Here is a 25,408-nt window from a genome sequence, read left to right as displayed (position 1 = left end):
AATAAGAACATATATAAATAAAAGATTACCTGATCATCATTTTCATCAGAAAATGTGATGGCGGTTAATTTATATTCGATTTTCAATAAATATTCATTTACTAAAAAGTTTAAGGCTCTCTTTTCAAGAGGGCGGATAGGTTCCTGAAAATAAAGTGAGGAAAACTTTAGTACAAAGTATATAGTACACGATGATTCAATTAATTGAATATATTCAAGGAAATGGGGGGTAACCTGAATTTCAGGACTTGATTTGTAGTTTTTTCTCTCTTGAGAAGGTATCTCACATTCTGAATAATAGAGAAAGGAGAATAAGAACCGATAAGATGGTATTTGATGGCAGACATTATACACTTCCTGTAGGAAAAAAGAAGACTTGTTCATATTAAGAAGGACTAAAGCGTGTAAAAGTTGAAAGTACGCCACCTGCAGCCTGTGTCAAGTTGGCACGCAGAGCCTGAATGTTCTCCTTGGCTTTCCGTAGTTCAAACTCCAGAACTGGACCGGGGAGAAGTGGGTCACACAAAACAAAGGGGGGAAAACATAGGATGGCCATGAAAAACCAAAATAAAAAACGACAACTTTTGTAAGAAGCCGAGGTAGAACCAAAACAGGAACATGCAAACTATGGATCCAATGAACACATGCAGCAGAGGTTGCAGGATGAGCTGCCGAATAACGGGAATATTTTCACTTTAATTTTGTGTAAAAAATTACTAGCTGTCTGACCAGGGATTTAATGCAAAGGCTGTTGGTTTGTTTTGAAAATTGATGACAAAGTCAAAAAAACGTTCAACTTTTTCAGAATTGTTTAACCAAATGTTAAGAATATTCATTAAAAATACATTTTTTCTAAATAAAACATACACAAAATGTTTTATGTCATGTGCTTGACTTTAAAAGGTGAAGGGTGTCATTTCTGCACCACTAGTGTCACAATACTCATGTCAAATTCATGTCATTGGTTGAGCTAATGTTGCTGTGTTTGGCTGCTCTTTACACTACTGAGCTGCCTATAATCGTAGATAAAATGTAAAAAGCTAAGAACAAGCTTTTCTTGTATGGAAAAAAGCTCTCAAAAAATCATAGACACTTACATTATACATAACCGATCTAATACAAAAGAACTGCTATTTATATTTGATCTTCATAATAAAACAGAGCAGTTTGATCAGAAAGGGTTTTGTTAGTTTATGCAAAACCCTGCAGCAATCCTGCTACTGTGAACCGTCTTGGCGAGTACAGTAATAGAAGAACAGTCGTAAAAGAAGCATGGAGAGCACACAACACTTGCATGACTGTGCACTGATGATCAGCAGGTGGGATTCAAGTGGGCTTCCTAATAACTTCCAGGACACTTTCATGCACTTTACTCTAATAAGTGGTTTTAAAGCTTTAAAATCCACCCATTAGAATTCTTTTATGGAGAGTACTATTATATATGTTAGATAATTTATCTACTAATCTAGTATTAAATGTTGTTAGATTTCAATATTACTTGAGCTATTGTAGGAAATTATAAATTAATTATTTTTATTTTTATTAATAAAAAAACAATTAACACAGCTTCAAGCCACAAACTGTACAATATTTATATCTGCACAGGGCCAGAAAAAGAAAATTAAAAATGAAGGAAATGATGACAGATATGAGTAACACTGAAAGAGAATACTGAGCTCTAATTGGACAAAGGGACTTACACTGTTGATCAACAGAGCACATGATGCAAGTTTAACAAATGGAACGATGTAAAAATGAAATAAAAACAAACAAAACAAAAAATGTTGCAAAGTAGCTTGCCTGGATGGTTTGCGGTCCAGTAATGGAAAGAGAAATACTGGAATAGAGACCCATCAGACAGCCAGTAAACCCCAGGTCAGACAGCCAGGGCTGTACTCATTGCTGAAGGGCTCAAGATTTGGGAGGAGACACCAAATTTGGGCTACAAAAGTAACATTTTGTGCAAAGCAAACTCTTTCTGCTGCACGGTTCCTTATGCCTTATACAGTACTTCCCAATTCCCTATATACACTCACATAAAGGATTATTAGGAACACCTGTTCAATTTCTCATTAATGCAATTATGGTGGTGGTGTAATGGTGTGGAGGATGTTTTCTTGGCACACTTTAGGCCCCTTGGTGCCAATTGGGCATCGTTTAAATGCCACGGCCTACCTTAGCATTGTTTCTGACCATGTCCATCCCTTTATGACCACCATGTACCCATCCTCTGATGGCTACTTCCAGCAGGATAATGCACCATGTCACAAAGCTGGAATCATTTCAAATTTGTTTCTTGAAGATGACAATGAGTTCACTGTACTAAAATGGCCCCCACAGTCACCAGATCTCAACAAGATCAGGTGTTCTTATTTGTTTCATGTTATATCAGGTGCCATGTTAACTGTTATGTTTATTATGCGCTACTTATGTAGATTCTCAGAGATGCACTGTCACAGGCCACACGTGACAAATACGACTCAAAAGATCAGACTCATCTGCTCAGTTGAGGAGTGCCGAATCACAACTTACGTAAAGAAAATACCTCCGCACATCACCTGCAGTAGCAATTACAAACAGAGATGGCGACAAAGAGGCCATTCTTACGGACTGCCACTTTAATATAGAAAAGAAATAAATAAAATCTGACTAAGCCATAGTGTGATTTTTCAGACTTGGCATGAAGCAGTTCGTACAGAATCTTTTTTTTTGTAAAAGTTTTAAGCTAACAATCCCCAATGAATAGGCAATTCACGGCGTGAAAAATCCATATTGCTGAATAATAATGGCTGAATTTATATTTAAATATACATGTTTGAAGGTTACTTTGTAACCTTTCAGATTTCTTATCTCCTCAACAAGTAACAAAAAATAAAACTTAACACTGCTAGGATTTTGTTAGGAAAGGGTAGGCCTGTAAACATTTTATTAGTAGTAACTTCATTTCGATGTGAAAAATCAATATCTGCCAGGATAAACTACCCTGAAGCCTGGGAAGGACTCAAGATAAAGCAACAAAGAGTCAAAGGAATGGAATGGCAACCTTGCCAAGCAATTATTAAAACAGGGAAATGACAAAAGAGAAAAAATAGTTTAGTTAAGAAAGAGATGAGAGCGAAAGTTTTTCATTACCAGTACAGCCCAATTACAAAGAAAAGTTTTGTGTTCATGACTGTTTATTTAGCCTCCTGCTCATCTTTAGACAAAGCCCATCTATGTGGGCGCTGAGGAAAAGGGCTCAGTGAACCATCTGCGAATTCACATCAATCATGAATGCCGAGAATCCTGTGTCATATACGGTAACATAGACCCAATCCTCTCTCGTAAAAGACAGTTTCACAAGCCTGGAAACCACTAATAGTTTCCAGAAAAAGGCTCAATAAAGCCAATTCCTTCTTATTTTGCCTTAAAATATGGCCATATACTGTAAGCGCTGAATTGTGTTCTTGGAAATTCGACGGCTTGGCAAATAAAAACTGGCTACGGTCAATTGTGGTGTCATTTTGCGATCGGGGCATGAAAGAGGTTTAATAGTAAATGGAGTAAAGATTTCCAGTGTTGAAATGACTGACACGAAGTTGGAAATTAAACTGGCGGGCATGTCCAAAACCAACCACATGACCTATCACTGAGGTTAAGAAATAGGCACCGATCAGCCAAAAGATCTGTCATATTGTTTATGACTTACACTTCAACAACTGTCGTTTTATTTTGCATATGAGCAACTTGATCCATTTTGCTCATGCTGAACCCAGAAAACATGCATATTAAGTACCAGCAAAACCTTGGGACTTATCCGCTGGTCTAAATACAAAACTAAACTGATTTAAACTGCACACTCAAAGAATATTTTTACTTGTGAACCTTTAGCAAGAACTTATAACTTTAGAACCTGTGGTCTCTAAACTGCTGTTATTGGTATTCTTCCATCAGTGGGATTAATCTTACCTGCCACCCTTTCATCGGACTCCCTGTTGCCATCATCTGAATACCGTGCGAAATCCAAGGAGTCCAATGTACTGATGCTGCCAGCACGATCTGAAAACAAACACAAAACATGACGCTAAATTTAGTGCCTTGTACCCAACTCGCATGTTCTTAGAGGGATAGTTCACCCAAAATGAAAATTCTGTCATAATTTCCTCCCCCTCTTGTCATTTCAAACCTGTATGACTTCCTTTCTTTCTACACAAAAGGAGATATTTTGAAGAATGTTGATAACCATTGACCAGCCATTGACTTCTATTGAATGGACACAAGATCCAATGCAAGTGAATGGCTGCCATCGCTGTTCGGTCACAGCATTTTTCAAAATATCTTCTTTTAAATGAGTTAAATGAAGACAGAATTTTCATTTTTGGGTCTTCACTTTAACTTCCACCCACAACAAACCAACCCTTATTAGTAAGAAAAGTAAATATAATTTACAGAAAGTGGTGACAAATTGATTTGTTTTGGCAAACAGAAGAAGTCAGCACAGACAGAAGAAACTGCTCATGTATCCATCTAGGCCAAACCGTTCCAGACACACAGACAATTTTGTCTGTCTGCATAAGTGGATGAAACGTTTTTTTTTCCAACATCAAGCTTCAACATGGACGCCACTATAAATTCATGTCAATGATTGTAGTTGATGTGTGTACACAGTCAAAATAAATACAACAATGTTTAGCGTGATATTGTTAACCAGTAGACTCTTTTTCTTTCACTCAAGTTTTGTTGCCTAAATAGCATAATGACTCAAGGATTTGTCACATGACGGCAGTAAAGCTAGTGCACCCAGTCCTGTGACTGGAAAGCTGTTAATGTAGAAGAGGGACAATATAACATCTGTCAAGAATACAGAGACCATTCACTATACTGAAGGGGATGTCTAAGAGCCATTAAGACAGAGAGTCGCGACAACGGAAGTTCAACATTTTCGTGATTCATGGAGCCTTCAGATAGTTCCAGGAAGTTATGTTTTCTCTTATATTCTTTCATTTCTTTTATTCGTTATATGACCTGCGTCTCTAAATTAAAAGCTGGATAAAAGCTGGTCACAATCAGTCTGTTTAGCCGGAGCTCCATGCCTTACTAGTAACTTCCGGGAACTATTGAGAGCCTCCATGAACCCGTCATTGCTGTGAAAAAACTGTTGGCGCAACGCTCTCTCCCAACGGCTCTGGGAGGTCTGAATTTCACCTCTTTAAATTTAGATAGTGTGATGTATAGTTGTTTAAAGTCCCCGTGAGCCGGAAGTTGCGATCGTTTTTACTTTGAATTCGGACACATTACGGAGTGAAAAGGTATTTAAAGGGGATAATTGGTGGGCAACTGGGCGTGACCTTGGTTTTTCACTGCAAATTGACTGTATGTTTAAAACAGATGCTACATTGATTTTGAAATGAAACTGGCAGCAGACTGACCGTTGAAGGGGAGGAGTTAACAGATGCTCTGGCCAAGCTGTCTAATTTACGTCATTTGAGATGGATAGTCATTGAGGGCTGATATGCTTTTTCAGATTTAACTGAAGATTATGAGGGGACATGAATAAATAAATAAAAATACCCACTTTGATAGGCTATTCACTATAAACGCTGCAATATTTCAGGAAAAATACAAATTTATCACTGGAAATTTAAGCATAAATAACAGCGTAAGCATCTGCCGAGTCGCAAGATATTTTCTTTACCAGAAATCACTTTTTTTTTAAAGTTGGGACTACAACTAACTTTATCCTGAGTTAGTGACATCATGAACCCCAAAATTTACATTGACCCTGCCCCCTGGAACACGGATAGGTTAATGGGCGGGACGTCTAAAAACACACTCCAAAGCTGTAAACTAATCACAATCAGAGCAGTTCGGAAAGAGGTATTTCATAGAACCAGGAATTCAACAGCCTGTTTTCTGAGAATCGAGATGACGGTGTTAAACACAGGTGTAATACATAAAGCATTTTTCCCCAAATCTAAACATGAACAACTTTTGTTTGGAACATCGTATCGTAACATAATAAGGCTTTGAAAAATAGGCAAAATAGGACCCTTGAAAATGATCTCATGGGGTTTCTTTTCCTGTCAACTAAAATATTTACTCACAAGAAATGTAGTTGGTGTATGGTCAAATTAAACGCTTGTGGTTGTATCTGCCCAGTCTTGGACAGAGATGTATTGATGAGGGGAACTCTGATTCGTTTGAGAGTCTTTCTCTGTTAGTGACTTGAATGTCAATGCTTTTTGCTGCTGAATAAATGCCTTGTCAGACTGGTTGACAGGGAGGGGCGGATGGTTCTGAGAAGGCAATATGTGAGAGCTTGGGTTTAAGGAATGATGTTGAATTGAAGAGCTCTTGAGTGTCAGGTGAGAAAGGTGTGACTAAGAAAAAATTGTGTTTGCTTACTTTGCTCTGTGTTATAGTTCACATATCAAAAACAACATCAGAAATGGTAAATGTAAATAGAGTCACCCAACATAGCACAAACAAATATATTGATAATCAGCTTAATTTCGTCAAATGCCCATTTCTTTTCGAATTTACAGAAAAGGGAAAATGTGAGAAACTCAACCTCTATTTCCATAAAGCTATAAATCTGTTTATGAATTTGTTATTTATTAACACTTGGAGAAGGTGTGCTAACCACTTGGCTTCACTTCTGGCATCACTTCCATTTTAAGATTAAAAAGAGTTGATTTATATTATAGGAGCGATCAGCAGGGAACACATTTACCATCTCTAGTCAGAATTTGGCTTACGGGTGTTTTGCTTAACCAATAAGGCTTAGGGCTTCTTGCAGATAGTTTAGCTGCTTGGGAATTTGAGGGAGGGTTGGACATCACAGGTGGTATTTGTTAATGTTAAAGCGCTTGTTTGTCCCAGTCTAGTATTCTGAAACAAAAAGCAATTCGTACAATGAAGCAACATTTAGCAAACTTAAATAATGGCATGTGCTGGAGGCAGACAACCTGTTTGTCAAACAATGGAAGACGAAGTGAGTGTTCAAGAAATCTATTTACAAGGAGTCATTGCAAATATTTTTGCAATTGTAACTGGTGATGGAAGTGGCAAAGAAACTGTAAAGTTTACCTTTAAGCACTAACTAGAAAGTAAAGTGACACTTCAAAGCCAACTGCTTTTGCACAATAATTCTCCTGTAGCTAGTTACCCAGTCATACATCTATGAAGAATCAACACAACATATTCATATCGCTGCAAGGAGGCTGGGGTGTACACTCAATTCTGTGGCGGAACCAGACTTTGATGACTACCCGACAGCTGCTCCACAAAAACCGATCCAATTAAGCACCGCATCACAGTTTTGCAATTCAAGCAGCGGAGCATCAAATCCTGCTACATCCCAAACAAACAGAGCCCTTTTCATCTCTGAAACGTTCTGCAAGCAAGCACCTGCTGTCTATAGGGAAAGGGCATATCGGATGGACTGTCTGAGGTGTTGAAAACCTTCATGAGTCTCTTCCTGTTAAAAAGGTTGACGTGACAGAAGTGTGGTTGGAGCCATCTGCTACCTCTCAGCTGGTTAGCAGATCCTCTTCGGAGGGAAGTCTGCAGCATCATAATGCTAATATAATGCAGTTGCTCCTAAAAAAAACTAAGTGTTCTTCAAGCCAGGTCAATGCACAGCCATCAGCAACATTAGACACGTGTTACGGAACAATAAGCATGCTGTTCAACCTCTAGTCGAGAAAATGGATTGGCTGATACTAAGGGTGTACTCACATTTAGCCCGGGTACTCTCAACTGTGCATGAGTGCTATTGTCCCACCTCCCCACTCCTCCGCTGGCCTGCGCTCACATTGCTATTTATCGTCCACACCCGGGCACGCTTTCATCATTACGATGCGACTGCTTTGAAGAAGAAAAAACAAAGCAATCCTTCGCACAGACCAATCAGGTTAAATGATGTCATAAGAGAGCGATGTGACGTAAACGGCTCATTATGCTCTTAACTCACCCTCTCATACTTTATTATCGTAAATCCTATCTTTACACTAGTTGGATTATGTTTGACAAACCTGTTGCAAGTATCATAAACATAGCCGGTGAGTTAATTAAATTCTAAGACATTCTTCGAAAGTTAAGACTGTGACTTAACAGCTATTCTCACAGACTAGCAATTAGTTAGGACTAATCGGTCTTGCTTTTCCTATTTCAACAAGACCAATCAACCATTTTATGTAACTGGCTTGAAGATGTTATGTCTTAAAGTGTCAGTCTTGAAGAAAAAAAATTAGGTGACTAACTTGTAAGACTAGTCCAAGCAGTTTATGCAACTGGCCCTGGAGTAGTTTTGGCTTCGAAGACACACGCCTGCATGTGTAAGTGCGCCGTTTATCAGTTTTTCACAGTGACAGCTGAATCTTAGGGAGGAATTTAAACTGTCGCATATTACGTTGTGCTTTCAGTTCTGCGCTCTGTTGTGATTTGCGCTCAAGGGCGTGACATGGAGCGATCACACTAGTCAAATGAACTGAGCTTTGGGGGTCAAACGTGATTGGGCACAGATCAGATTGCCCAGAGAGAATACAACCTAACATGTAGCCCAGATTTAGTCCTCTATTTAGCATCCCCTTTTCCCCTGAGAATGATGTCATTTAGGTAAAAAGGAGCTTGGGTCCAGCACTTAACTGATGAGGTCACCTCCTGTATTTTCCAAGAGACCGTTATATGGGTTCTGGATGACTTCATTCTTAAGAGAATTCTTGATAGAATATGACATGAAAAATGCATATTCGACCAGCAGTTGGGTTATCTGTTGCATGACTTGACCAGTCAGTCTTAAAACATGCCTTTTAATTCAGTTAAACACATTACTTGGTGGCCATACAAATAGGATTCAATGTTCAAAAATAGATAGATGAAGTACAGAATGTAAAAGAATACTTGGGTCACACAAGATATATTTCTCAAAGTGAAACTACGAAACGCTCGCAGCACATGATGCTGAAAACTAACGAAAGAAAGGAATGGTCAACGTTTAAAAATCGTGCAAGACCGGAAGCACATAAGAATTTTCAATACAAAGACAATATAGATATCTATCACCTTTTCTTCTAAAAAATAATGTTCTTAAAATGTAAAGTATTGTTAAAGACTGTTACAATAATGCTTTGAAAATTGGTGTTTATAAATAATATAAAATATAATCTAAATAAGCAATTTCTCAGAGCAGGTTTTAGCAGGCTGGCAGATGCTGTGACACTTTTAACACGTTAAATCACAGAATGGTGTCAGCACGGTAACACAGTCTGCACAAATTTGCATTATAAATTCATCACCTTTATAACACCAATGCTTAAAATATTTAAACTGTAGATAAAGGGGAATGAATTCGAAATATAACGAACGCAACACTCAAAACTCAAAAACAATTTGAACACATTATAAAATGATGACTATCCTGTCCATCCCTAATAAAAGCGAGGAATTTGGTACACGCACTAATTTCACACCCATCCCATAATGAACGTTTTTTCGAAATGTAGAATCTTGTGCAATTATTTTGATGTGATGAAGGAAAGATGGGTGTCACAGGCTGATTAGATGAATTAATATTATGCTTTGACTAGTGAAAAGGCCTGCATGAAATGTTTACAGTATGGCCACCCACATGTTCAGTAAGCAGTGGGTTGAGAAAATACACTGCTGATGTGCATTTAAGATGGGCAATCACATACAAATTTCCCATATAGAGAAGTGTGGAATAAGATCAGATTTTTTTCATTTGACATGATTACCTAAAGCAGTTCCGCGAGCTCCATTAGCTACACACATTATAAAGAGCCTTGTGAATTTTCCAGCAAATGTAATTTTTTGATCTAGGAGCGTGACTAGACTCAAAACACGTGTTGCGAATGATCTACATTGGAAAGAACTTCTCAGTTGTGAATCCACACGTTTACCTACATGCACAAACTTTGATTACAAAGAAAAGCAAAACCAAACGCCATGCTTTGAAAGGCAAATAGTAAAAGGCAGACAAGGGTGTACAATCAGATAAGAATGCAATTACTTCGTCCAGGAGCAAAGGTATAAATGACAGATCATAGAAAGAATTCCTGATTATACCAAACAAACTCCATCCCTCACAGCACACAGTCCGGTTTTACATACCCCTCGTGGGAACACCATCTTTTTTCCTCCTTTTTCTATCCTGCACCTGTGCAGCTGGGGTCAGTGGAAACACTTCACAATGGTCATCATCACACAACAAAGACAAAATCCAGCCCTTCATCAAACCCCTCCCATCGTGACTCTGTGTAACATCTTATAATGTCATTACGTGAATCTGAAGTGCGACAGATCCATTGTCTTAAGACATTTTGGGTTATTACAGCTGCACCTTAATAGGACTGCCCACTTTAAGAGGTCTAATAGTCGTGTTATCTGATTACTTACGAAGTGGACCCCCAGGACCGACTCCTTGATCCTTGCATGCGGGTGGAGTTCCGCTCTGCCTTTCGAAGTTGCCTGGATTGGAGAAATAATCCCGCAGCCGAGGCAGCTCCCGTCCAGCCTCAAGGAGCTCGGTGTGCATTTCCAGGGCCGTGAGGATGTACTGATCCCGGAGAAGCTGCGCTGCGATCGCATCTAACGACACCCGCGTCTCCGCGCCTCCGATACCGGCCACCGCAGCCGCCGATGCGGGTATTCCGTCAACACTCGGGCTGGTTCGGTTGCTGGATAACGAAGCGGCCGGTTCGGAGTACGCTGACGGGGAGAAGGGACCTAGGCTGTGGCCTGGCGCTTCATCGCTCGGGCTGCGCTCGGCGTTAGCGCCATCCTGCCTCTGCTCCGCTTCCTCCTCAGAATCACTCACGTTAAACGGGTTGACGTTACCCGCCGCCATTTTCCCGAAAGGTGGTCTGCCACCTGTACGGCTTAATGTATGCCTCCTTGCTCCTGGACGGATGTAAAGAGCGCTTTATTGCTGCTAAACGACAGAGCTTCGGGAAATACGCTTTGGTTGGTGGGGCCGAATGTCATTTCAGCGCCCCGCCTCCCTGTCTGGACTAGAGCGGAAGTTACGTCTCCGAAGACTTGATAAGAACCAATGAGAAGACGTGACGCGAGTTTATGTATTTATATTAATATAAGAATGTACAGTACATGCTCTTTGAATAAAAAATGAATCAAAGATTAAATGGACAAGTACTAATACACACTGACTTACTGTATACATTGTAGGTTTTCAATTTATACAGGGCATTAACCAAAACAATCCCACAAAGTTTTTTCTTTTATAAAATTACTACCACAGGTTTTACAATATTTAGAGTGTTTAAATTTTATTAGTACGTTACAAAACGTTTCTATGTTATAGTTTCTACTTTAAAAATATCGCTTATTGCTCCTAAACTCTTTGGAGGTCGCTTTGGATAAAAGCGTCTGCTAAATGTAAATGTTAAATGCTGAAAATACTACCTAAAATATGGCAGACATTTTTTCTTGTTGACGTTGTACCTGTGCAACCCGCTGTTTTTATTTGTTGTTTGTTTGTGCCATCTGCTGTTTTATACGAAGCATAACATTTTTTCCTGGGCTTTCTTGTCTTGCGCACGCTCCTTGTGAGCCGGAAGCCTGCGAAATTCATTCATTCATTCATTCATAAGACTACTCTTTTGAGCTATGATAACTTAAGGGCCCAAACATTTAATTTCGACCCATTCTACATTCGTATTATTGAAAACCTTATTTTTGAACTCTGGTTTTTGTATACTTTACCTAGACTTTCGTTTTGTGTTTTAATTTGTTTTAAACCATTAATGAATACTAACCAATCATATTCGTTAATAGCTGTTGCTTGCATGCATGTACTTATTTATATAGTATGCCTTTAATGTCCCTGTTGAAAAAAACAGCACATGCAGCGGAAGATATGGTAACCAGGGTAATTTTGGGGGACCTTTATTTTGAAAAATATGATCGTCAGCTGTACTAAGTACAACTTTTAAATGGCATTAGCAGTCCCAGTAGAGTTAAACGTACCATAAAAACTAGCTCGAATTATTGACATATCAAAACCTCAAATAGCTTCGAATAAAAAATTCAGATGAAATTCTGGACTGGCAAGATTTTCAAAGATCAACCGACAAAGCGTATATCTAAATTAATGGTTGGTATCCGTTATACTGCTACTGTGTCTGTTATTCTGCTACTGTGTTTGACAAAAAATAGCAGCTGACTCGAAACGCGCCTGTATTGTTAAAAAATGCCATTCCAGGTGGGGAGCCAAGCACGTTTTGAAACGGCCATTATGTTAACTTTGGGAGGTTGAGATGCGTGTGTTGTGTTGAGTTGTTGCCTAACAACCTGAGCGCTTGCCAGCGCCTGCAGTCCTCATTTTCTACATGCAATGCCCATCGAGCAGCATATACAACAGTTCCCTGTCTTGTGTTGTTATAATAATTAAATATCATCTTCTTATACTTGATTCTTTGCTGTCCAGAGCAAGTAATTCGAGAAAATATGAATGGCAAGATCAGCAACTTTATGGAGGAAAGAAAAGCAACGGTGGAAGAAGCACCCTACATGGAAATGAAGGTAAGCTTCATTTTTCAAAGTGTTGCTGTTGTGTTTGACTGTATTGAAACGAAACATGTATATTTATGAGGCTTTTATAGTTCTTTGCTCATGAATATTGTTTTATAGACACGTGTTAGTGACAAAAACCAAGAGAAGGATGACGTCAAACCTGCTTACAAAACACACCCTTCACAAGCCAAACAAACCAAAGGTCTGATCCCGTCGTCTGCAAGGATTGTAATACATCAAATAATTAGTTTTGTATCATGTCAGTGTCAGTTATTTGCGTTATGAGGTTGGAGATTTAATATTTTTTTGTCTTTTTGTTTCCAGAGGAGAGTTCTGGTCTCAGTTTACCTTTGGGAGAAGAGTATGAAAGAAAGAAGCAGAAGCTAAAAGAAGAGTTGCGTCTCGATTACCGACGTTTTATGTCTGAGGTTCAGATTCTAAACTAATTGACTCAGATTGAATCAGGATGTAACGTTCCTCATAATGTTTACCTGAACATTTCATCTCTTTCCTACATTAGAGATGACATGACATCCCTGTGATTTTCCTCACATCCTATCTTAACATTGTCTCCTTAGAAAAAGAATCGGAGTATTGCTGATCCACTTCCACAGTCGCACATGCTGTCTCTTCCCATAAGAGAACACAAGTCTGCGAAGGTAAACAGAAATTCGCTGTAGCAGATTCTCCATTTACTGCAAAAAATAACTTCCCGTCTCACTTGATGCAACGTTGTAGACCCTGCCTCTCTGACATAGGCTGTGGCAGTCCCTTAAATATGATTTGTTAAGATTTGCTGCCAACTTGAAGTGGATAATGTGTCTGATAGCAACCAGTATATAACTGGAATGCAGATCGCATTTGAAATTTTAGATTTGTACAAACATAATAATAATAATCACTACAATATAATTGTTTTTCTACCCAGGAAAAGTTACAAAATGAAAGAAAAAAAGAATACAATCTGTTTCTTAGAGGGCATGGAACACCGAGAATAGGGAAACATTCGACTACTCCACATGTGAGATTCATATTTATTGCTTAACTTAAACAAATAATCTTATTTATTTACAAAGTAAACTGATTCTGTTATGCATATGTGTATATGTTTCTCTCAGGCCCTAGAGAGAGATCGTTATGGCTCTGCTACTCCAAAACATACATTTTCTCCAGAGGTACAAGCACAGAGGGGAAGCCTGAGCCCAGAATACGTTCCATCTTTAAGAAGGGATGTTGCCACTATAACCCAGCCTGTTTCCGAAGTGCATGCAAGATCAAGACCACGGAGACACTGGTCGGAAATGACAGATAGCTTGGGACGTCCAAAAGAGCATTACAGGGATCACACCAGTTCTGAGGAGGAGCAGGTGGAGCTAGAGCTTGTGGAGAAGGAGAGGATGAGAAACATAAATGAAGAGACAGATGTAGCCAGGAGAGATGGAAAACCTGACAACAGATTACACAGGTGCCTCTTACAATTTATGCTAGATGTTCATTTTGGTGCCTATAGTTATTGCTTAAATGCTTTAATGTTTATTCTGGTGCCATTTAGAAGTTAATAGATTTATATTTGGAGAAACATGATGATAGTAATATTCTCTTTAGGGACTTTGATCTCAAATCGTAAATGCAGCCACAGAAAATATTAAGAGACCATTGTGGTCATTCCAGTACTATTGAATTTCAACAAATTCAAAACGCAGGAGTGACATACAGTAAAGTCATCCAACAGCAATGTGAAAGAATGACAGCATGACAAGACACGTAAAAACTGTGGTTATCAAAAAAAAAACTTTTCCTAAATACTTGTATAAATATTACTGTTATATTTCTTAAAAGTGAATATAAACTTGTTTTCTTTGCAGTATTTGAGGTCTGGAAAAAAACAAAGCATCTTTTCTGTTATTTTGACCTGTTTCTCTAGTTTTCATTTTCTTCAAATAAATGCAAATAGAAAGAATATTTGATTTCAATTTTTGTTTTAAGTATTGTTATTAGTTCACAGAACGAAACAAAACCGATCATTTTACCTAAACAAGTTTATTTAGAAAAACTGAAAATAATTTTGAAAACCTTCAATTTTTTCCTGCAGAAAAGGCTATAAAATACAAAAATATTGTTGTGAAAGGAACACAATTCTTTATTATGATCATGTTTTATGTTACGGAAGTATCTTTTATATAAAAATGTATTTCAATGGTTTCGTGAGGAAATCCATAGGTTACATGAAATTATCATTCTTCGTTTCAAACCAATTATATCTGTGAAAATCATCACCATAGCAACATCCCAAGAAATAATAATTGGTAGAAAAAAAGGTAGAAAGTAGACTGTTCGTCCAAAATTGTTCATTTATGTATTTCTGTGCACTCGCTTAGCGTTAATGGAGATGACTTTGAAAGAATAGTCTGACCTTAACAACAATTCATCCCTAGCATTTGGATTATTATCTGCAATTACAGTGATTACGGTATAAAGGCAATCTTTCTGTAAAAAATGGAAAAAAAACTGCAGTGAACCAAATAGTAGAAGTGGCAATTACCTTAGCAGACATCTGTGCATATAAAGTCAGCTATTTGTATCTTAAGTCTGCTTGCACTTTATAAAACTTTAGTTTCGTATAGTTTTTGGATAGAAACCCCTAGTACAGTATCAGTGTTTGCATCATTGAAGAGTTTTAACAGCATTGAGACAAAAAGGGCTGAGTTTTCCGCATCGTCTGGATTTATGGCTCATTCTATCAGTGAGATCGTATTGATCGGTGTTGATGTGCCGTTTCAAAGCATCTAAAGGCTCTGCAGCCAGACTCTCTTTGTAATGTGAGTGACGTGGGGATTAAGCCAGGGCTGCGGAGATCAGGGTGTGTTTCGAAAACGACACTGCTTTATTTATTTATTCATTTTTTCTATTGTGTGATTTTAACGTAGTCTAAAGGCACAGACTCCAGCACAGAGCAGATCTGTAAATGAGCAGAACATGAGCACGTTTGCTACAGGACTCAACATTGGTAAGACAAGCAGAGTTTGGTGAATATGTGTGTGAAAATGTATTGGATATCTGAACTGTGATTGGCTGTTAATTCAGGTGCTGCCGAAGGGGGAGAGGCCTCTCGGAGGAGGAAGGAACGGTATAGACAGGACCTTCTGCAGCAAATAGCTGAACAACAAAACAACAAAAGGAGGCGAGAACCATCTTTTTTAAATACTAGATGTGGGAATACGCATTACAACTTGAAATATTAACATCACTGACATTTTTTGGAGTTTTGTTGTAAAGCACTGTGGTCAACATTTGTTTATGTGTGCTATATAAATAATAAATTGAAACTGACATGTCTAAATTCAATTGCAGAGAGAAGGAGCTAGAGTACAGAGCGGCTGTTATTGATCCAGAAAAAAATGTAACGATTTTTACGAAACATTTTTTATACAATGAGATCGACAAGCGTGTGTAATATAGTATTTACCATAATCTCACTTTGTTTCCCATAGCCAGACCGAATCAAACAGTTTGGTGCCGTGACCCGGGCATACGGGGGTAAAAGAAGGGATGTACACTACCGGCCAGAGGCGGGTCTGGAGGTCCTCGGGGCTGACTCTGCCAGGCGGCCCAAAGATCAGAGACCTCCACAAGCACCAGAAGAGAGAATACCCCCCGAGAGGCCTCGTGTTGCCTTTCAGTCTCCACTTTTGGACAACAGGACTGTTTTGAGCCGACTGGCTAATGCCTCCGGCATGGAGGTTGGTGCAGGTCTGGTTAATGGTATGCCCATTAATGAAGACTATCACAGAGCTATCGCAAGCACTATGGGGGACGTCGTTGCACCAAGGTTTGTAAAGCTCTGTGTGTTATAAGATTTGTATAGCTTAGAATTAGAGTTGTTGGTAAATCTCTTGTTAAATGATCAAGGACGTCTAGGTTCAAATCCCATCCTTCTATATGGTGGTAAATGTTGATTTTTGGGCTTACTGAAGTGTTTGCATTCTGTGATGTCAAGAGTTACAGGTGTGCGCCCTCCTGTGGTTCCCTCCATCTCAGAAACGTATCAAACTCCTTATGATAATGTTTATTATCACTATGGAGCTAGAAATCATGTAGACCCTCATTTGGCTAACTGTGAGTGCCATTTTATAACATTTTAAATAATGTCAAATTGTCTGTTACAGATTTAAAGCCGTCACATTATGCAGCAGTTAGATTCTACATGAGCACCAGACTGTAAAGTGTTTGTTACATATTTATGTTGGTCTGTGTGATAGATGGAGCAGCACTAGGTCACCAACCAAACATCTCTCCAGAAGCACAATGGCCCATCCTGCAGCCTCCGTCTCTCACACAGTAGGCACCTCCTTTTTTACTGTTGTCTGTGAATGTTTTCAAACATCACTTTTTTATGTGTGTCCTTTCAAGCAGTTGCACCTCACAGTATTGAAAGAAGGCAATACATATACTCTCAACAAACTGCTATATGACATTTTAGAGAGAACAACTATGCTCGAAGTCATTTTTGCAAGTGAACGTTTTGACCAGCAGGGGGCGTCTGTTTCCACCAATAACAAAGATTGCTGTTATATTGTTGAATAACCCTCTGTGAGGAATGAAATCAGGCTTCAAGTCAAAATGATCATTTACCAGGTTCACCCATTCAAAAATGTATTTGCAAATGTTTAGATTGTTGTTAAAAATTCACAACAATTTGGAACTTTGCATAAGATGGTTAGACAATTTACACAGTGTTCTACATCAAACATTTTGGTTAAATTACCCCTGTTTGGATTGGTCCATATTTGACCCAACCATGGGTTCTAAAACTATCCAAATTTGATCATTTTTGACTCAACATTTTTTTGTGTATTGGATTTAGTTATCAGTTTATGAAAATGTGAAATGTTCCTCGAAGTCATCGCTCTCTCTCTTACTTCAGGCAGAGCGTCCAGGCTCATGTCACTCCTTCAGGACCAGCCTTTCCTGAGAGGTACCAGCAACAAAAGGAAAGAGCTCTTAACTACCAAGAAGCCCTTAAGCAGCAGGTATCCACTGAGACACATTTATACGATTATCCAAATCAACATCCTTGTCTAATGCGTTTCCCATCAGAAATCACTCATTACTACGAATAATTCTGCCGTCTATACTGTTTTCAAACTAAAGTGTAATGACCAGTGTGCAGTGTGACGGATGATATCTTTATACTGTAATGACAGTAGACACAGATGAGTGGCTTAGAAGGGAACAGATTTGATTATCCTCCTTCCCAGGGGAGCTTTGACACTGACTTGTAGCTTGAGAGATATTTATGTTACTGCCTGGTTGCAAGATCATTGAGTCTGAAATAAGCTGTGCAGTAGTTTGAAAAGTGCAAAGCATGGTTTGAAAACACACAGAACTGAATTCATGTTGAGTTTAGCAGGAATTTCGACAGGAGTATGACAGGCAGAGATCAGAGTGGAATACACTGTTTCCAAAGGTAAAGGGAGTTTAGGGTTAGTTTAAGGTGGGAATCTGAAAATCGTCCTGTTTTAAGCACATTTTACAAGTCTGATTACAACATAAGTGTGCTACAATTTTACATGAACAGTTTTTAATATTTCATGATTCTGGAGTGCAGATTCAAGAAGGGCAAGCAAGACGACATCGTGAGAAGCTGGAGAAAGAGCTGTACGAAGCTAAGATTGAAGCAGAGATGAAGGCCTTCCAGCCCTGGGGAAGAGCTGGAGGAGGAGCTCCTCTGAGAGACGATCAAGGAAACCTCATCAGTACTCAATCTGAATTAACACCTTATTCAAATCACTTTACTCACGATTCACACTCTACTGCATACTGTGTAATTGAATAAAGCCTTAGTGCAATACATGATGCAATGAGGGAATTGATATTGAAATACATTGTGTCTGTATTCTATATACTCTGTATGACATCTGTGCTATAAAGTCATACTGATTCTGAAAATATGTTGTAAATCTAATCGCTGCTGTTATTTCTGTATTTGCAGGTGATTTGAAACAAATGCATAAGACAAACGTAGAAGCGTATGATTCTGGAGGCAGAGTGACAAGCCATAATAAAGCGGCTCCTGGAACAGGGGACCAACCAACAAGTAACCCTGAACACAGAATTTATATTTAGCTCATTGTATATTTCCTTATTCACCCAAAAATGAAAATTGTCTTTATTTTATCGCCCTCAAGTTCCAAATCTGTATACATTTCTTCGTTTTGATGAACACAGACAAAGATATTTGGAAGAATGCTTGTAACCAAACAGTTCTGGGCCACCATTGAAGGAAAATTTGCTTAATAAAATTCTTTGTTCTGTTGAACACAAATGAAGATATTTTAAAGAATGTAGGAAAGCAAAAATTCTGAGGCTTGACTACCATTGTGAGTTTTCCTACTATGGTAATCAGTTGTGGCCAAGAACAAGCATTCTTCCACTTTCTTTCTCCGTGTTCATCATTATACAGATTTGGAACAACCTGAGGGTGAGTAAATGGAGACAGAATTTGTATTTTTGGGTGTACTGTCCCTTTAAATTTTACTGATACTGAAACAAACGGAACTTCTTATGATGTGCAACTATACGTTAGTGTAAAACATGTCTGTCCACAGACCCCCTTTAGTATTTAAGCATATAGTACAAAATACATTATTCATAATTGAAAACCAAAAATATTATGAAACAGTTTTAGGGACGCCAGCCTTAATCATTTTTGGAAGCTAATAAAGAACTCCGTCTCTGTAGAGCCTACAGGCTTCTCTTCAGTTCAGCCACCACTACACGCCCGGGGAAACCTTTTCAATGAACCGCCAACTCCCCGGCAGATACACGATCAGGAAATTTACAAAGAGTATTTAAAACAACAGGTACAGGCTCACTTGCTTTGCTTAATCTAATTTAATCTGTGGTTTATACATTTAGTGTCTTTATCATGTTTGACATAAACAGATCGGGGAAAAAAGAAAAAAAGAGGCAGAAGAGAGGGAGCGCGAAAGGCTTGAGGAAGAGAAGGAAGAGAGACGATTGGCCGAACAACGAGCTCGGATCCAGAGGGAGTATGAGGAAGAGCAGGAGAGGAAACGCCAGAAGGAGAAAGAGGTGAATAGCAGTTTTGCTGTCTGAGTCTAGAACATATCCTGATCAAAGATGATCTCTCTTAAGAATATGTGTCAAAATTATAGTCCTGGTTAGATATTGGATGATAGGTAAAGAGTCACAGGGAGTGGGTTTTTTTTCTCACCCTCTCTACAGCAAAATGCCAAAAACAAGGAGTTGATCAGACTGGCCGGAGATCGCCGGGAAGAAGCAGAAAGAAAGCGAAAAGAAGAAGAAGAGAGAGAAAATGAATCGTTGAGGAAGAGACAAGAGCAAGAACAGCGGACGGTAGTAGAAGAGGTGACTGATGACCATTATGTGGAACTGTGATATCACCGGCCAGCATTTACTCTCAAACTAAACGGCTGACTAACTTTGCGTCGATTATTTTGAAACTGAAAAGGTTCACAGGGCACCATCACCACCCCTGCCAACCTTGCAGAAGAAACTTCGCCAGCAGGTGCCAAGACCTCCATCGGTGGAGAGCCACCGGTCTGCTGAAAGTGTTTCTGTGAGTCTCCCTCACACTCACACAAACTTAAATATAATCATTTACTTGTGCTGCTGTTGTAAAGCTTGCTTTGACTTCTTTTTATGCTTTCATTATATTAATGAAAATATTCAAAGTATCATATTGTTTGTCATTTCAATCAGTCACGGTCCATGTCAGCACCACATTCTCCTCCAGTGCCCGCTCGCAGGAACGAGATCAGGGCCACAGGTAACTCGTATGCTCTCTCTCTCTCGGAGGATTTCAGCTATAAAGGTACAAATCCAAACTGTATACTGAACTGTAAACTGTGTTTTAGAAGAAAAGAGGACTGTGATCAGGGAGCTGTCAGCCTTGCATAGGCAGCTGCGGAATGAACAAAGACGGCTGGAGGGTCAGCTAATGCCAACCACTAGAAATGACAACCCATCTGCGGTTTCCAGCAGGTACATTTATAAAACAAAAGATGTATAATAACACATGATCTCAGCTGTGTATTGTTATCTCTTCGATAAGTCGTTATGGTTTAATAATTTAGTGTTTGTTACGAACAGGCAAAGAGAGCGCCCTACTGAGGATGTGTTTGAGATGGCAAGATTACACAAACAGTTGCCTATCAGAAGACCAGCTTCACACACCACCGCAGCGGTCAACATGCAGAACCTACATGAGTTTAACCGGCTGAAGTATAGAGGTGACAAGCTAGTTTATTAAGACTTGTCAGATCTCACTGAATTAAACTCCGTAATTTCCCACACTCATCTTTACTAATAATACAGAATGGGTCCAAAAATGTAATTCTTTATTTACTGCTCTTGTACCACAGCCAACAGTATCCTCTTACAGCTGTGATCGTATCCTGTAACACACACACTGTTTCTTTGTTAGCTTCGGTCTGACATCAAAATCTACCAACTGCTGTCTAAATATTATTAAAGTCTGACTATATCACGCTGGCTTACTGAGTTGAGCCCGAGCTATATGTGGTCTTTCTTACTCTCTCACTTTAGTGTAGAGACAGCGGAACAAGATAGTTTAATCATGGTAGATGAAAAGACCATTTCAAAATTATCCTCAGTTTGTCTGAATTTACTATGTATGTGTTTAGGTAGAATTATAATTTGGTTCATTCTGTGAACTACTAACAATATTTCTACCATATCTGAAATAAAAATAGTGCTTCTATTTGCATTTATTTGCAGAAAATGAATATATATATATATATATATATATATATATATATATATGTGATAACCTCAATTAATATCAGTTGTTCACATTGCTAGTGGATGACTCCTGAGGTTTGATCTTTTTGAAATAAAACTAACACTGGACTGGAATGGCCACAATAATCTAGAAATGTGGATTAAATGAAAAATTTGAATGGTCTCTTAATTTTTTCCACAGCTGTGTATACACCCAAGCCAAATAAAAGGCAAGGGATGAAAATCTGTTCTACTGTTAAGTAAAACTTAAGTTTTTAATGAAAAATAAACTAAAATGAGTTATTGAACGAGTACATAAAAACTGTGTTCAAAACAGTAACCTTTTTTCAATTCGCAGCACTAAGCTTAATGGTTTGTTGATTTAGAGCTTAAAATGCATCTGCTATGTTCCTAAATGTAAATTCGAATGTCATCTGTTGTGACCTGACACTGATGGTAGTTTTAAATGCTAATCTGTTTTTAGTGTAATATCCTTAACCTTCATTAGGAGCACTCTTAACTTTCTCCTCGGCTATCTCTCTCCATCTGGGCACCCCATGGGGCCAGCGATCGTATCAGTCATCACACCCCACAGCAGGAGAGAAATGAGGAAGATTTCTGAAAACAGTGACTCAGCTGCTGGCTCCGTTCCCTTGCTTTATCACACTCTCTATTTCACGCATCACGGATCTTCCGGAGATTTTTCATCTTCCTCTCTCTCTCTCTCTAAATCTCTCTCTCTGCTACATGGTTAAAAAGGGCCACGATAGAGCCCAAATCTGAATGAATTTATAGACTTAAATAATTTGGCTCCTCCATTGTTTGATTTGTGTGACTGACTCTATGCTCTTGGATGTGTGTATCAGACACTACATCACGGGAGGAGGTACGGCAGGTTTATCCTGAACCACCCACTGACGATCGCAGTCTAGACATCCAGCAGCAGGCTTTGCTACGACAGCAACAACGCACAATCTACAACCTGAGGAGAGCAAGACCTGCTGGTCAGTGTGTGTGATATACTGTATTTCAGAGAAATGATGCTAAATGGCACCAAAAATAAGTAAAGGATCATTGGTTGCAAAGATTTTGTAAGGGGTTACAAACCCATTATTATATCTCCCTCCTTTACACACATGCACTCACTCACAAACATGCACATCCATTTATGACCTGTTTGTGCACTCACTCTTGTATTCCTCCGGGCAGGTTACTTTGACGCGGTGACTTCAGGTCAACAGCATCCTGAACCGGTGAGCGGATTGCCTAGTGTGCACACATGACCTGGAAAAGATCACGACTCCGTATTTGCGTGACCCATTTTCGTGAGCGCTTAAAGGGTATCTGTGCTGTGTTAGCACTCTCTGGTTATTGACTTGACGCCTTTGTTGATGTGTTTATTCCCCCAGACGAGAAGCTCGGCAGAGGGTACAGGCAGAAACTTGCTATTAAATTCAGAGAGCGCTTTTATCGGTAAGTCCCCCTTAAACCAAAACCAGTTAAGTCACCCGTATGAATAAATCTCCCAACCTACTAGTCATTTATGTTAAAGAGTACATAACATGAGATCATGAAAAGAACATTTCATGTGTTGGGTAATGTTGCCGTGCAGTTTGCGAAGTTGTAAATCCGAAGGTGAATTAATAACAAAGTTATTGGCTTGGAAAAAAGGAGTCGACTCTGAATCACGCAATCATGTTGTCCCAAGTCCGCAGCGGATTTGTGAACCGCCACGGATTTACGTCACTACATATAGTCCCCGCCTATTTTTTGCTAGAACTGCCTCCGAAAACGACATTTTTCTCCCACAAATTCGCGGTAGACCAATCACATCAGACTAGGCCAGCGGAAAGTAGGGAATTAGACAGATTATTTGCGGAAAGATGGACCTTCAAAATCCATAGTTATGTACTCTTTAAAGCTTTTTTACTTGAGAGTGCAAGCTTGCGTACAGCTGTTAGTGTGCACTAAATGGTGAATAAGAGCAAAGTATATCTTAGATCTTTATTAGGACTTTAAAGGTAAGGAATAAAATGTATGAACAGAATTGTCCACATCATGATAGAGAAGTGTGCACATCATGATAGAGAAGTGTGCACATCATGATAGAGAAGTGTGCACGTGTGCTCTGTAGGATGAGCAGACAGTGCGTGACACTGCAGTCAGACAGCTGCTGTCGGTTCCATCAGTGACTTTCTGCCAAACATCTAGTAGATGACAGCCAGCGTGACAGCTATGAATGCCAGACAGCAGAGAGCGAGGCTGAAGTTAAGAGAACGCCTGTCCTCAGTGCCACCCCAGAGAGACCGGCAGGCAGCTCGTGAATGAGTTTTCTTCCGTCTCTGAACCATTTACAGTAATGTCAGTTTATTTGTCGAGTTTAAAGCTCTGATTGCTTGAAGCAAACGTGCAAGAGCTGGAGAAATAATTCCCAATGTACTTCTCCGGATACCACTGAAAATACGGAGTGTTGTCTGTTGTAAATAACAACCGTTTGTTTCTTCACAGACCCTAGCAGCGAGTCTTTGTTGTTACAGTCCCGCGCGGATCAGAGAGCTAGAAGAGATTCTGCTCGTATGAGACCAGCAGTCGGGAAGACACACATCAATGATGCAAGTGACTTGTTTGATTAAAAACTTTGGCTTTGTTTAAGCTTGGAAATGGGAAAAGCTTTCTTTCAATTCTTAGGAAATGACCATTTATTTTGAGTAAAAGTGTAGTGTAATGTTTTTTGATAGATTGATTATCCTTTACAATGTCATTGTTAATTTTTGGTTATCATGGTTATACAACAAATAAAAAAAGGTTAATTTTCCTCAAGGAAAACCAAGTAAAGTGCTTTGTTGTCATAGGCTTTTGTCGTCAACATTTTTCAAAAACACATCCCACACTATTATTGGATCATATGTACTCATCTGTACTTTTCAGTTTAAGATGAAATCTAATTATAACCTACATTTTTGCCATCTTTGACTATTGCAATGCAGAATGCCTTCACACAGAATACATGCAGAATTGAGGCAGAACAATCTGTTTTTTGGAATAAGCTTTGTGTCGAGGGGACTACCGCGGATGCCGTTATAATGATGCTGCATCGGCTCACTGGGTTTTGGATCAAAGCCGTAGTGTTGAGATTGAAACCGTCCGCAAAGAGCCACGTTCATTTCTCAAGCCTTTTGCTTGAATGCCACAGAGATCAGAATGAGCGTTGTGTGTGTCTTTAGGACATGAGCCGGTACATTCGACCTGACAGTAGACCCGACAGCCAGTCTGCGCACTCGCTCTCCAGCACGGAAATAGAGAGGATGAGGGAACGCGTGAAGAACAAGATGACATCGCTGGATAACATGAGAGACCATGACTGGAGATCAGGTCAGGAACTCTGAATCTGAGATTTCTCATCGACTTGCTAGCGTCTATTTAGAATCTAGTTGCCTGATTTGTATTATTCTTGTAATTTTGCATGCGCATATGTTTGTGTTTTGTGCTTTCAGGGGATGTATTAGCCGACGAAGGGGAGGAGCTATGGTCACAGACTCCTCCTCCTCTTGACAACAGGCGTGTTTCCATAGAAACCATTGGCACGGAGTCCTGGTTACGCCCCAGCTCATCAGATACACTGAAGAGATTCATTGGAGGTCGCAGGCCATCCAGCCGAACCCATGCAAGTCAGGATTGGGAAGGACCGTCCACCTACCATGGTTAATCTCAATGTGAAGACACTAGAATTGAAAATTCTTAAGGACAGTCAAAGTTTACATGGTTGTTGTCACATAATTTATTACTAAAGGCCAAAGATGAACATTTATAATGTTCCATCGTTCTTTTTAGGGGGTTCTGGCATTGTGAATGAGATTGCACTTTTTAGGCAGTAAATCTAGTCTATTGTTTTCTAAGTGTTTGAGCATGTGCCCTGAAGTCAGAGAATGGAGTATGAGGCAAAATACTTGAAGCTTTATAATGCGATCGAGTGTGAAGATGCAGAAACCGCATGGGTTCAGTGATGTGAATTGTATCTTAATAAAAAATATTTGAGTAATTTTCAAGAACTTTGTTCCGAGTCGTCTTTTAAGTTTCATTTCTGCAGG

The 25,408-nt window shown here is 39.2% G+C and overlaps 2 protein-coding genes across 19 annotated transcripts in view; one reads left to right on the top strand and one right to left on the bottom strand.

The window, feature by feature from the left end:
* relch (RAB11 binding and LisH domain, coiled-coil and HEAT repeat containing) overlaps positions 1–11,218 on the bottom strand; it is a 33,333-nt gene extending 22,115 nt beyond the window's left edge. For 2 of the 13 annotated variants that reach the window (XM_056737911.1, XM_056737910.1), the window contains exons 1-6: positions 10,398–11,202; positions 10,113–10,166; positions 3,948–4,037; positions 426–497; positions 234–289; positions 30–143 (exon numbers count right to left, since the gene is read on the bottom strand). In XM_056737911.1, coding sequence (XP_056593889.1) covers positions 30–143; positions 234–289; positions 426–497; positions 3,948–4,037; positions 10,113–10,166; positions 10,398–10,848 — 837 coding nt within the window. In that variant the 5' untranslated portion in view covers positions 10,849–11,202. Of the gene's footprint in view, positions 1–29; positions 144–233; positions 290–425; positions 498–3,947; positions 4,038–10,112; positions 10,167–10,397 lie in introns of all 13 variants that reach the window. The other 11 variants (XR_008905439.1, XR_008905438.1, XM_056737909.1 and 8 more) reach the window with 11 other exon arrangements.
* Positions 11,219–11,477: 259 nt separating this feature from the next.
* Positions 11,478–25,378, top strand: LOC130412983 (centrosome and spindle pole associated protein 1). Of its 6 annotated transcripts, none has more exons than XM_056737836.1 (30): positions 11,478–12,114; positions 12,448–12,542; positions 12,651–12,735; positions 12,858–12,961; positions 13,112–13,192; positions 13,462–13,554; positions 13,652–13,998; positions 15,461–15,540; positions 15,618–15,714; positions 15,885–15,933; positions 16,025–16,362; positions 16,531–16,649; positions 16,793–16,871; positions 17,458–17,563; positions 17,941–18,000; positions 18,142–18,289; positions 18,526–18,630; positions 19,275–19,396; positions 19,479–19,628; positions 19,782–19,925; positions 20,029–20,136; positions 20,280–20,346; positions 20,438–20,561; positions 20,670–20,809; positions 22,187–22,324; positions 22,530–22,573; positions 22,730–22,793; positions 23,829–23,932; positions 24,545–24,692; positions 24,815–25,378. In XM_056737836.1, exons 2-30 carry the CDS (start codon positions 12,468–12,470, stop codon positions 25,024–25,026), a joined length of 3,531 nt encoding a protein of 1,176 aa, XP_056593814.1. In that variant the 5' UTR covers positions 11,478–12,114; positions 12,448–12,467; the 3' UTR covers positions 25,027–25,378. The 6 variants fall into 6 exon arrangements, with proteins under 6 accessions (XP_056593814.1, XP_056593813.1, XP_056593811.1 ...); XM_056737835.1 differs by having other exon boundaries at positions 11,480–12,114; positions 17,944–18,000; positions 20,435–20,561; XM_056737833.1 differs by having other exon boundaries at positions 11,480–12,114; positions 20,435–20,561.
* The last annotated feature ends 30 nt before the right edge of the window (positions 25,379–25,408 follow it).

This window comes from Triplophysa dalaica, chromosome 23, assembly GCF_015846415.1.
Source record: "Triplophysa dalaica isolate WHDGS20190420 chromosome 23, ASM1584641v1, whole genome shotgun sequence".
NCBI classification, from domain to species: domain Eukaryota; kingdom Metazoa; phylum Chordata; class Actinopteri; order Cypriniformes; family Nemacheilidae; genus Triplophysa; species Triplophysa dalaica.
This window is presented reverse-complemented; position numbering and strand designations above follow the sequence as displayed.